We start from the raw sequence: 13,162 nt of genomic DNA on the forward strand, positions 1-13,162 counted from the left end.
TCAAATATTAATCCACAGTGAGGAGCCTTGCCAATGACCCTGATGGGTCTCTTGAAAATGATACCATCATTCCTCCAGCTGACACACCTCGATGAGTGGCTCTTGGAATGTGCAGCATCATGTCTTGTAAACTACAATCACAATGCTACCAGATCCCACGTAAATACAATCACATGCAGACACAAACACACTATATACAAAAATGGGCTAGTTTCCAAAAATGGGCTAGATTCCAACTTGCTATGCTTCAGTGGGGGAGAAAAGGGATCGTTTTTATTTCCCCCCCCCCCAAAAAAAAATCATCTCATGATTTTTAGCGTTGTCCAGAAATAATATCTGACTTGCACAGAAAACTTCATGAACAGCAACATTGGAGTGTTTATTCCATTGAATGTTTAGACATTTGAGTGTAGATAATTTCCACAATTAATTAAAGTTTATTGGGCGGCACGGTAGCACAGTGGTTAGCACTGCTGCTTCACAGCTCCAGGGTCCTGGGTTCGATTCCCGGCTCGGGTCACTGTCTGTGTGGAGTTTGCACATTCTCCTCGTGTCTGCGTGGGTTTTCTCCGGGTGCTCCGGTTTCCTCCCACAGTCCAAAGATGTGCGGGTTAGGTTGATTGGCCAGGTTAAAAAGAAATTGCCCCTTAGAGTCCTGGGATGCGTACGTTAGAGGGATTAGTGGGCAAAATATGTGGGGGTAGGGCCTGGGTGGGATTGTGGTCGGTGCAGACTCGATGGGCCGAATGGCCTCCTTCTGCACTGTAGGGTTTCTATGACTAGAAGTTAGTGCTTCAAATCAGAGTTAGTGATAACTTATGTCGTGTTAAATGAAATTAGCTAAAAAGGAAATTGCTGATACCAACTTAATGTCTTGTTCATCAAAGCGAAGATTGGGAGCACTGAGTAATGAGATACCTCCACCAATTTTTCTTTGCATGGTTGGCCTCAAGGAATCCTATTGTTTTAATTGCCTGTGTGCAAATGATAGAGCGTGAGAGTTATTTACTTGTAGTTTGTGAATTTTCCGGTGACACAATCAGAGATGCATTTTGTGAAGGAGGTTACTGACCCCTTAGTCCGTCTGATTTCGGTATACTTTAATATGACGTGGGCGCTCTTAAATAACTTTATTATTGGCGAGTGCTACCGAGGGAATGGTTAATCTCAATAGAAAGTTCTGCAACGTGGAGTACCAATGACAGCGAAGACAGAGCTGGTATAGTCTGCTTTACCTGCAACCAAATAATTATTTCCATTACGCCTCCACTCCGAAATGGGGGTTAGTGCAGTTGCTAGAAATGTAAGATTTCAGGGTTACCTGATCTCAGCTATAATTTTCTGATAGTAAAATGCAAATTCCAAGAAAAGTCAATTGGAAAAAGAATAGTTATCTTTCCAGGAACATTTATGTTCACGAATCAAGACACAACAGTCTATTTCAAAATTAAGTTTGCCACTAAAGATGGATGGCAAGCTGGGTTAACTAAATGAGCACGTGGTTAGCTTGGTGCCAGCATATGTTTCGGGAGCACCTATAGATTAAAGCAAAATGGTGGGCATTCTAACATCTGTCAGTTGGAAGTCTTGGCATCAATGGATGCACCTTTCTCATTTAGTATTATGGGCTTTGAAAATACTCTTAGATCTGTGCCTTGAGCAAGGTGCAATATGAATGGGATATTGTTCTAGCTACATATGTCGCTTCATTCTAGCTTCTGCATTGGAGAACTCCCAACACATCCTTTAGTGCACCTGCTATTTAAACAATTGGGTCTCTATGGACTCATTCCCTCTATGGTTGATTGGGATTATGAATAACAAGTTTTCTTGGCTTATGTTTGAGGGAATTGCTTGATTTTCTTTCACCTGTACACCAGTAACAGATCCTAAACTCCTGTTGAACACAAAACATTAACTTGACACCGAGTTCTAGCACTTTTTCTTATTATTCCTGGATATCTAGTGTCCAGCCGCACCTGTCAAAAAGCACTTGCTGGATCCTGAAACCGTAGCTGATGGTTTGGGAGGGGGGCGGGGAGGATGGTGGCGAGTATGCGATAACTACCTTCAGAAGAGTCTTCTGGCAACCCTAGGTTTCAGTCGAGGGTGGGGAGAAACAACAAGCTGTTCAGAAAGCAAGAAAACCTAGAATAAGAAGGCTCTCAGTTTTAGTCTTTGAAAATGCTAAACAAAGTTCCACTTTCTCAGCATTATAAAACTACCGGTATGTCTCACGCTGGGATAATATTGCAGAGAATGTACGTACTTAGCAGACCACAAAATTAGAAATTTAAATGGCAGCCATTTACACCAGTGACATGAGATCTCCTGAGTGTAATTGCATTATTCCTTTTGGTTGACATTTAGTTGCCATGGCATTCCTTCAGTAATGCTGACTCTTAAAGTCACCAGAGAATCTAAATATAGGATGGACTGCAAACATAAAGTTGATCTGAATTAGAAGCTGTTGAGGAATGCTATAAATATTATGCTTACCTCATTCTCTGGGGGCAGATGCAGTAGGTCAGCTCACAGGAGTAGATTCAACAAACTTTCAAATGTTGACAATGACATTAATTAGAATATTTTAATTGTTCAAATTAATACCAAGATTTCCACAAGGTTTTGTTCTAAAACAAGTTGTGTTTTTGCTGTAATTTCTGCTCTGTTTAGCAATTTCCGTTGTTTGTACTCCCTTCAGATCCATGTTATTATTGACGAGGAAGCTGGAAGGGGCCAGCATGTGGTTAATACTGGGTAAAGCACACTGTTGACAAGTGCGGCCACAATGCACACTTCAGTTTAGGAAAGGACTATCCTGTCTGTTCTTCTTTCCCTCATTGCACTTGTGTCTAAGTTTGATCAACTCTTTGCCTGGAGAAGCTTGGATACTACTGTGAATCATGACTAGAACCAGAGGGCACAGGGACAGGCTAAAGGGACAATCCTTTAAAACAGAGATGAGAAGGAATTTCTTCAGCCAGAGAGGTGTGAATCTGTGGAACTCTTTGCCGCAGAAGGTTGTGGCGGCCAGGTCATTGAGTGTCTTTAAGACAGAGATAGATAGGTTCTTGATTAATAAGGGGATCAGGGGTTATAGGGAAAAAGCAGGAGAAAGGGGATGAGAAAACAATCAGTCATGATTGAATGGGGGAGCAGACTCAATGGGCCGAATGGCCTAATTCTGCTCCTCTGTGTTATGGTCTTATGGACTATAATTGAAAACCAGCTCCAACTTGGCAATCTACAACATAATGTACAACTTTTATAGATAGAAAATATTAATTATGTCCTCCAATAAACATACAATTCTAAACCACAGTATTTATTCAAACCAATCCATTTATTTCTGCCTTCCTATCTTCTGTTCTTGATATCAATATAATGGAACTCTTTCTCCCTGAAAAGGCAGTGAAAACAGAGTCTTTGAATATTAAGGCGGAGGTGGATAGATTCTTGGTAATAGGTTATTGGGAGTAGGCTGGATGCAGATTTGAGGTTACTATCAGATCAGCAGTGATCTTATTAAATGGCGGAGCAGGCTCGTGGGGCTGAATGGCCTACTCCTTGTTTGTATATATGAACATTGATAGGTACATATTTGACAAAGTCCCACATGGCAGGTTGGTTAAGAAGGTTAAGGCTCATGGGATACAAGGAGAAGTGGCTAGATGGGTGGAGAACTGGCTTGGCCATAGGAGACAGAGGGTAGTGGTCGAAGGGTCTTTTTCCGGCTGGAGGTCTGTGACCAGTGGTGTTCCGCAGGGCTCTGTACTGGGACCTCTGCTATTTGTGATATATATAAATGATTTGGAAGAAGGTGTAACTGGTGTAATCAGCAAGTTTGCGGATGACACGAAGATGGCTGGACTTGCGGATAGCGAAGAGCATTGTCGGGCAATACAGCAGGATATAAATAGGCTGGAAAATTGGGCGGAGAGGTGGCAGATGGAGTTTAATCCGGATAAATGCAAAGTGATGCATTTTGGAAGAAATAATGTAGGGAGGAGTTATACAATAAATGGCAGAGTCATCAGGAGTATAGAAACACAGAGGGACCTAGGTGTGCAAGTCCACAAATCCTTGAAGGTGGCAACACAGGTGGAGAAGGTGGTGAAGAAGGCATATGGTATGCTTGCCTTTATAGGACGGGGTATAGAGTATAAAAGCTGGAGTCTAATGATGCAGCTGTATAGAACGCTGGTTAGGCCACATTTGGAGTACTGCGTCCAGTTCTGGTCGCCGCACTACCAGAAGGACGTGGAGGCGTTAGAGAGAGTGCAGAGAAGGTTTACCAGGATGTTGCCTGGTATGGAGGGTCTTAGCTATGAGGAGAGATTGGGTAGACTGGGGTTGTTCTCCTTGGAAAGACGGAGAATGAGGGGAGATCTAATAGAGGTGTACAAGATTATGAAGGGTATAGATAGGGTGAACAGTGGGAAGCTTTTTCCCAGGTCGGAGGTGACGATCACGAGGGGTCACGGGCTCAAGCTGAGAGGGGCGAAGTATAACTCCGATATCAGAGGGACGTTTTTTACACAGAGGGTGGTGGGGGCCTGGAATGCGCTGCCAAGTAGGGTGGTGGAGGCAGGCACGCTGACATCGTTTAAGACTTACCTGGATAGTCACATGAGCAGCCTGGGAATGGAGGGATACAAACGATTGGTCTAGTTGGACCAAGGAGCGGCACAGGCTTGGAGGGCCGAAGGGCCTGTTTCCTGTGCTGTACTGTTCTTTGTTCTTTGTACAGCCTCTGTGAAAGCTCGGTGTACAACTGAAATATTTAAATGAACTTTAACATTTGATTTTGGGAATGAATGAATATGCAATCTGTTTTTCTACATTGTAAAAGCCTCAATAAATTTGCAGTTGAATCTAGTCTCAATTTAATTTCAGTATCCAGTTAAAGTGGAACAGGCCCTTAGTGAGCATAAAAACCGAAACAAAAACTCCAAACTGCTACTAATAGCTTGCAAGATGCACATTACTGCAATCTAATAACAATCATGAGCTACAAATATTGAAAATTAAATATTTTAATTTTGTTTTCACCTCTCCTGTACATTATTTGACAGACATTGAGGCCACAAGATCGCCTGTAGGTCTACACCTAGATTGCATTGAGATCAGATAGTTGGAAGTGTATAAGGAATGAACTTGGTTGACTTATTCACTGATCTTACCTTCTCTTGTTATTTAGATGCAATTATCCTCTGGTTAAGTATCTCTTCTAATATATTGCACAGGAATATGAGAAGGGAAAGAGAGAAATGAGCATTATCTGATCATTCTATGTCCCAGCATGTTTGAAAACCTGGCAATCTGCCAAAGAAAGTTTGGAATAAAATTGTAAAGATCTCTGCAGAACAGAGTTCGGAAACAAAAACACAAAATGCTGGAAAATCTCAGCAAGGTCTGACCGCATCTGTGGAGAGAGAATAGAGCCAACATTTCGATGACCACAGTCATCCAGATGACCAGACTTGAAATGTTGGCTCTATTCTCTCTCCACAGATGCTGTCAGACTGGCTGAGATTTTCCAGCATTTTGTATTTCTGTTTCAGATTCCAGCATCTGCAGTATTTAGCTTTTTTCTGAGTTCGGATCAAGGCATCCTTTTGGGGACACAGAGAATAATCTTTTTATGCTTATAGTTATGTAATACTTTGTTTTTAATAAATATGATGTGGGTGTCACTGGTAAGGCCAGCATTTATTTCCCATCGCTAATTGCCCTTGAGAAGCTGGCAGTGAGTCACCTCCTTAAACTTGCTGCAGTCTGTGCAGTGACCGTACTCCCACAGTGCTGTTGTAATGTGGAGATGCCAGCGTTGGACTGGGGTGGGCACAGTTAGAAGTCTCACATCAGGTTAAAGTCCAACAGGTTTGTTAGGAATCACGAGCTTTCGGAGCGCTGCTCCTTAACCTCCACTCACCTGATGAAGGAGCAGCGCTCTGAAAGCTCGTGATGCCAAATAAACCTGTTGGACTTTAACCTAGTGTTGTGAGACTTCTTACAGTGCTGTTAGGTAGGGAGTTCCAAGATTTTGACCCAGCGGCAATGAAGGAACAGCAGTAAATGTCCAAGTCAGGATGGTATGGCCTGAATGGAAATTTGGATCTCCCTATACGCCTTCCACCTTTGTCTTTTTCGGTGGTGGGGAGTTACGGGTTCTGGGAACTCAGTCTGCTTGATGCTAATATTTGGTGCTCAAAGCTCCCTTGCTCGGCACTGACATACCTTTTCTTAATGAAGACAAAATTCCCAATGTTAAATTGGCACCTCTTCCTGTTTGTTTTTAATTGGCTGTTTCTTTTCCACTTTAAATTCACCAAAACTCGAGCTTCAGTAAAATATTTTTGTACATTATGAGGAAACAACTTGTAAACTCTGTACATCTAATTCTGTGAGCTGATCTAATGAATTTTCAAATTGTGGATAAGCTTGACCTTAAAAACAAACAAAACAGTGAAACTGATTAGAGGCGAACAAAAAAAACAGCATCACTGAGAAGAGAGTAAGTGAAAAGGTACACTTATCTTTTTATGAGTAGACAATGGTTTTCATATCCCTTTGTCACATCTCAAACATTATATTTCAAATATCCAATAATCCCAGTAAGGCATAGCTGAACCCAAAATGTTAAATTTAGGTTTATTTAGTATCACAAGTAGACTTACATTAACACTGCAATGAAATTAGTGACAAATCTCCTAGTCACCACACTCTGGCGCCTGTTCGGGAACACTGAGGGAAAATTTAGCATGACCTAACCAGCACGTCTTTTGGACTGTGGAAGGAAACCAGAGCACCTGGAGGAAATACTGGGAGAACATGCAGACTCCACGCAGACAGTGATCCAAGCCGGGAATCGAACCCGGGTCCCTGGCGTTGTGAGGCAGCAGTGCTAACCACTGTGCCACCCGTATCATACTCAGAGTGGCGTGGCATGCCATGCAAAAATGACCTGATCAGCACCAATCTTGACGCAGTAAAATTATATCAATTTACAGTTGAATAAATCAACCATAGAATTTTCAAGTCAAGAACAACTAAATTGCATCTTTAATTTTATTTGAAGCTATATTGTTAATATTAAATGTACGATTTACACATTTAATTACTAAATATTTTTATTTCATTACTATTTTGAAGTGAGTTAATTTCAGAATAATATTTTTATGTCAGTCTGCTTATCTCGATTTGAGGGAAAAAAGTCTACCATCCTTGTTAATGCATGGCAGAATTTAATCAATGCCCCTGAATTGCAATAATTGGCACCAATTGCTGACCGTCTTTAACTTTGGGTGAAGGTATTTGGTTTGATCAAAATAAGCAATTTTGGGCAGCGTTCATCATTTACCTATCAGTCATTGTCTGTGGAGTGCTTTGGGTTAGGTGACAATGTGAAAGGTGCTGTAAAAATGCAAGGTCTTTCTTTACCGTCTTTAACAGTATTACTAGCAAGATTTTACTTCGAGTAAGTTTAGCCTAGAAGTTTAATAATTAACTCTCAAATCCTAAATATCATTTGCTCTGGTTTTCCGAATCATGATAGTATTTTACTGAGATTTATAAGCATTTTCTGATCAACATACTTGAGAATACTTTTCACTGTGACAGTTCTACACAAGGGGACATGTCAATAATGATGAGGATCCTCAGCCAGGTGTTCACAAAACCAGAAGTCTGACACTGATTTCTTTAAAGACTGCTGCTACAACATTCAGCAATCTGTGTCAATTACCTTGTTTAATAGCCAATTTTTAATGATCAAGGAATTATTAAAAAATTCTATTAGATTTAAGCATAACCTGCCATCTCTGTGGAATTGATATATAACTGTTGCTATCGAAAATCAGACAATACACCTTGTACTGTCTCTGAAATTATTTTAGGATATGAAAATGTGTGCTCTTCCGCAATATCTTTAAGTATTTCCAGATGAAGAGCTCCTTCACTCTAAGGCCCGAATGTTACCACTGTTCACGTCGGTTGGTGGAATTTTCCCATCCCGCCGCACTAAACACAGATTTGGCTGGCCCACCAAATTCTCTGACCTCGCTGCAGTGGGAGTGTGTCATGAACGGCAGGCAAGATCGTGCCCATTGTGTTCTATACAATTTGTTACATTTTATTTCTATAGCTATACAAATCTTTCAAAGTTGGATTATACTTTGTATGCTACATCCATCTTCGGTAAATACACCATGGACGGCGGTTAGCACTGCTGCCTCACAGCGCCAGGGACTCGGCCTTCAATTCTGACTGTGTGGAGTTTGCACAGTCTCTCCGTGTCTGCATGGGTTTCCTTCGGGTGCTCAGGTTTCCTCCCATGTGCGGGTTAAGTTGATTGGCCAAGCTAAATTGCCCCTTAGTGTCAGGGGGATTAGCAGGCTAAATGTATGGGGTTAGGGAATAGGGCCTGGGTAGGATTGTGGTCAGTATAGACTCAATGGGCCGAATGGCCTCGTGCTGTACTTAGGGATTCTATGAAACTACATCTATGAAACTACATCTCCAAATGCATGCTGTTGCATTGAGACAATATAAAGAAAGATGCTTTTTTTAGATGTTACTTATCACTTTACAAGATTAGCCTCACAATGTTTAGACTACTAACAATATTTGAAAAAGTGCATAAATGGGAAACTTGAGTGGTTAAGGTAATCGAAGTAATTAATAAGTTGGAGGCTCTTTATATTGAATCAAAGACAAAGGAATAATAGGTGTGAGTACAATTTTAAAACATTAGAAAAATATGAATTGTTTTAACAAGAGCTAGTTTTTTGATTCAAAACATTATGAAGGAATTGCAGTCTACTGAACTGGTGTGGAAAAGTGATTTAATGTGAAACAAATTGGATTAAATCTCACTCCTTTGCCTCTTATTTACTTCACTGTTGCTTACCGTAGTATTGCTGTTAGCTATCCTAGCTATTTAATTAGACACATATGTAAATGATAACACTAACAAATGTCATATTTTAGGAAATGCAGCAATTGGATGTACCAGCCCATAGAATAGAACCAATCATGCGATGTGATTTCCACACTTGCAATTTGAAACATCATACTCACAAATAACACTTGATTAGCAATGTGTCCAAATACCATAAAGGAACTACTGAGAGTAACTGATTCTTATAAAAATTTTCAGCAATTAGCTCTTTTAACACTTTTCTACAAAAGAAGTATTGATGGCTAAAAGATGATGGTCCTTAATAGGCCTCAAAATTACACAGACGATCAAAAAATTGGAACTGACCTTAAATTGTTCATCACAATACAATACAACCCCCCCTCCTCTTTCGCCACTAGTTTGATAATTGAAATATTCTAGCAATTTCAGTAGACCGCCCGTCTTTAAATGTGGCCAAATGCACGCGATTTGGAGCAGAAAATGACGCAAAGAACTCGTGTCCCATTCTCTCGTGGACAAAATAAAATTATTTGTCAATGATGTGAACTGAAAATTCTAATAAAACTCAGAAAAGCCAATGGACTTTCGGTGAGCCTACGCACCATTTGCAAACATACTCACATGTAGGCTATCAACTGGGAATTAAAGCTATCCAAATACCTCCTTTGGCCATTAAATTTGGAGGTTGGCTAATCCAAAAAAGTTAGAAATTAAAAAGTTCGAATGATGCATAAAGACCTCTTTGTAAGAGATACCTCAGACTTTAGGTGATAACTTGCCTATGGATTATAAATTGTGAGGAAGTTAGTGAAGGCTGCATGGAATCCAAACCAAAGAATTCTATAAACTTGTTTTTCTCTGCTTCACAACCTTTCAGTTGATCGCAATGCTAGTGGCTGATCTTCCTGGGGGTTGCAGAACCTAAACAAAGGAAAGTCAGTCATTGACTTTGAGAAGAGAAAGAAGTTGGACAAGGTACCAAATCTACATTCTACCCATATTTCGCAGCAAGGAAACTGCCAGAAGCATTTCATAATTCCATGGCAAGAGCCCATTAGGTACACAATAACAACTTGTATTAATATCGCACCTTTAACATAATAAACATTCCCAAGAAGTTTCACAGGAGTATTATCATATGAACTTTAACACCAAGCCTCCTTAAATAGTAGGACAGATGACCAAAGGCTCTTAGTCAAAGAGAGGTTTTGAGGAGCATCCTAAAGATGGATGGAGAGGTAGAGCGGAAAAGAGGCTTAGGAAAAGGAAGTACAGAGTTTCAGGCCTTTGCAGCTGAAAGTAGAACCACAACGGGCAGAATTGATGAGGCACAGGAATCTCAGAGGACTGCAGGGCTGAAGAAGGTTACGAAATAAGGAGGGGCTTGGTCATGGAAACATTTGAAAACCAAGATGGGAAACTTAAAATTGAAGCATTGCTTAACCAGGAGCCAATATAGTTCAGCGTTTCTATTAAACTTTAACATAACAAAGTAAAAATCTTTACTTTTGTGATTAATTTCTCTCTAATGAATACAATTAAATGCTGCTTTTTCCTTAGAAACACGATGAACTGAAGAAATGCGAAGAACTACAAATGCTGAAAATTTAAGCCAACCAGTTCTTCACTGAGGCAATGATCACAAAAGATGAAAGGTAAGCGATTTAACAATTCACACGACCATGTTTGATGTGATATCCTGGTCTGATTACGACTATCTGAGGAGGGTTAGAGAAGAATTTTCTAATCCTGCTTGACCTTGAGTTTCATTTCATTTTTATTTCCTCGTTCTGTGTATTGCAAGGCTGCTAGCTGGGAGGGGAAGGGATAGTAGGAAGTTTCCTATCGGGGGTTTTAGCCAGGCATCATGAAGTTGGGCAGGTCTTTCCAGCCAACATTTTTGTACATTTGTAACACATCCATTAGTTCAGCAAATGTTTCCCAAAATACAAGGTTAGCTTAACTCTTTGAGATGAGGCTTTCTGATATGTAATTATCTCACTTCTTACTTGCTAGCACAAAGACAACAGGTCAGATTCTCCGACCTCGCCCCCGGGTGGGATTCTCCGGTCGCGCTACAGTGAATGAAGATTTGGCTGAGTGCCAAATTCTTATGGCCGCAGTGACAGGACGTGAATGGCTGGAGAATTCCAGCTTATATTGATATTGTTGATTTTTCTCTTAGTTAACGGTTGGGAAATTCTCTGCATTAAAGGTATAACCAGTCTGAACTGAAGGAAGCAATTTTCACCATTGGTATACTTGGTGTATACGTTTCTGAGGTTCACCAATTAAATATAAAAACAGAGAATTTTGCACTCAGCATTAATTCTATGGAAGCAAAACCATTTCTTTGCAATTGATTGTTTAATTCTGAAAAACAGAGAGGTCAATATAATAAATTTACCCTGATTTATCAACTAAATGTTCAAATCACTGATTTTTGATAGCTTTGCTAAATGCAGGTCCACGTATACAAACTGGAGCTGCAGCTTAATGGGGCGTATCATTTGCGTACTGGTAGTAGAGCCTGGAAACTGTGTTGAAAATTCACCAGGGTTGAACTTTGACAAACTAACAGTTCACCTTCCGCAGTGCAATTCAGAAATACTTTTGTCTGTTTTTAACTAGGTAGCGCAGATTTAATTGATGTCATTGTGCACGACACTCACATTGGTAATAAATGACTGGTAACACACTCTGTGACCAGAAGTAGTGCATTAATGCCATCTGTGTAGGCAAGAACACATTCAGAAAAGACCAATTATATCATGTAACTTTGCATTAACAGATTCACATTTCATGTACTGCATCCATTCTGAAAATTTTGTCGCACTAGTGAGATTGTAATTGATGACCTCTCTGAAGTGTTCCACTGGGTAACACATGAAGATCTAGGTCCAGCTCCCTCATACAACTATTCATACAAATTAGATCAGTACAAGGCATGCCGAGGTTGTAAAACAAAGTGAACATGAACCAGCATCTGTACTGGAATGATAATTGCTGCTGATTTTCAAAACCCAAGGTGTATTTTCATATTCTAGAAACCTCATGAATACATCCTGGTGTAAGTTACCTTCCTCTGATGTGAAATAGACTCTTCGTTAAGATATTGGGGAAAATGTCAAATTGGTTCAGATGTTGAAAACCTGGTGAAGGCCGATCAGAGCGAAGTCTAGTGAATGGGAGATGCTATCAATTCTGGAAAGATTTATCACACATGCTGTCATTTTTTTAAAAAGTGTATTCGCAGACAGCAGTACACTTTTTGTCACTTTCCAAATTGAGTTCATATCTATATTTTTTCTCGCGTGGATGTTTTGTGGCTGGAGACAAGGACACAACTAAATGTGGAAAAAGGAGAGGGCATTTGGCTTTCCAAGCTCACTTCTTCCAACAGGTCATATACAATTTACACTTGTCGTCTTCCCAGACTGATCTGAGACATGGAAAACTTTGAAGAGAAGATCTGGAATTTCCTTCTTTCACCCCTGAAGCAGAAGTCTCAATCTAATATTAATTGTCTTTAACCAGTTATGTTCTACAGGTGGTATTCAGATCCACAACAGATTGCAATCTGATCTATGATCTGCAATCATAGCGTTCAGTGCAATGCTGGATCCCTCATTTATTCTGCATGCTCATTTTGAAACCTTTATTCCTCTGAGCATTACTTTAAAATTGTCTAACATGACATGAACTACATTTGATAGGGGCTAGTTGCAAATGTGTGTAGCTCTGTTGGAAAATAGTTTACTTTTCCTGCATTTAATTGGAGTGCTGCTGTGTGAAAATAAGCTTAACGTGTAAAATGTGAGAGTGGGATTATTTTAAATGTAGACTGTTTCAACAACATAGCTGCTGCTGGTGTGTACCTGAATCCCTGATCTGGTTTTCTCAGAAATTAAATAATCACCAGGTAAATAATTTAAACGGGTTTTAGAGTTCCCCTCAACGTACCCTGTGATAAAATATCATGTGTCAACTGGCAATTCTCCAGCTTTCTTTTCTCACTTTTCAGATTTAAATTCTTTATTTTGTTTTAGAAAAACCTCATTTCAGCCGCTTGTGTTCTTACCAAATGATCCACTGTCCAAAGTGAATGCGTTCCTACTCTTCCACAGGAACTGTGGAGTGATTCTCTTTGTTTCCAGATGGTATTGCCAGGTAGTCTATCCTGTAATGATAATTGAATTGGAAATCAATTTGAATCTTCAGAATGTTGTGAACAGA

The 13,162-nt window shown here is 40.1% G+C and overlaps 1 protein-coding gene across 1 annotated transcript in view; it reads right to left on the reverse strand.

The window, feature by feature from the left end:
• Positions 1-8,792: 8,792 nt before the first annotated feature.
• Positions 8,793-13,162, reverse strand: part of scn3b (sodium channel, voltage-gated, type III, beta) — a 42,376-nt gene continuing 38,006 nt past the window's right edge. The window contains exons 5-6 of the mRNA XM_078199176.1: positions 13,008-13,106; positions 8,793-9,847 (exon numbers count right to left, since the gene is read on the reverse strand). Of these exons, the coding sequence (XP_078055302.1) occupies positions 13,040-13,106 (67 nt within the window). The 3' untranslated portion in view covers positions 8,793-9,847; positions 13,008-13,039. The remainder of the gene's footprint in view (positions 9,848-13,007; positions 13,107-13,162) is intronic.

This window comes from Mustelus asterias, chromosome 27 (assembly GCF_964213995.1).
Source record: "Mustelus asterias chromosome 27, sMusAst1.hap1.1, whole genome shotgun sequence".
Classification (NCBI taxonomy): Eukaryota; Metazoa; Chordata; class Chondrichthyes; order Carcharhiniformes; family Triakidae; genus Mustelus; species Mustelus asterias.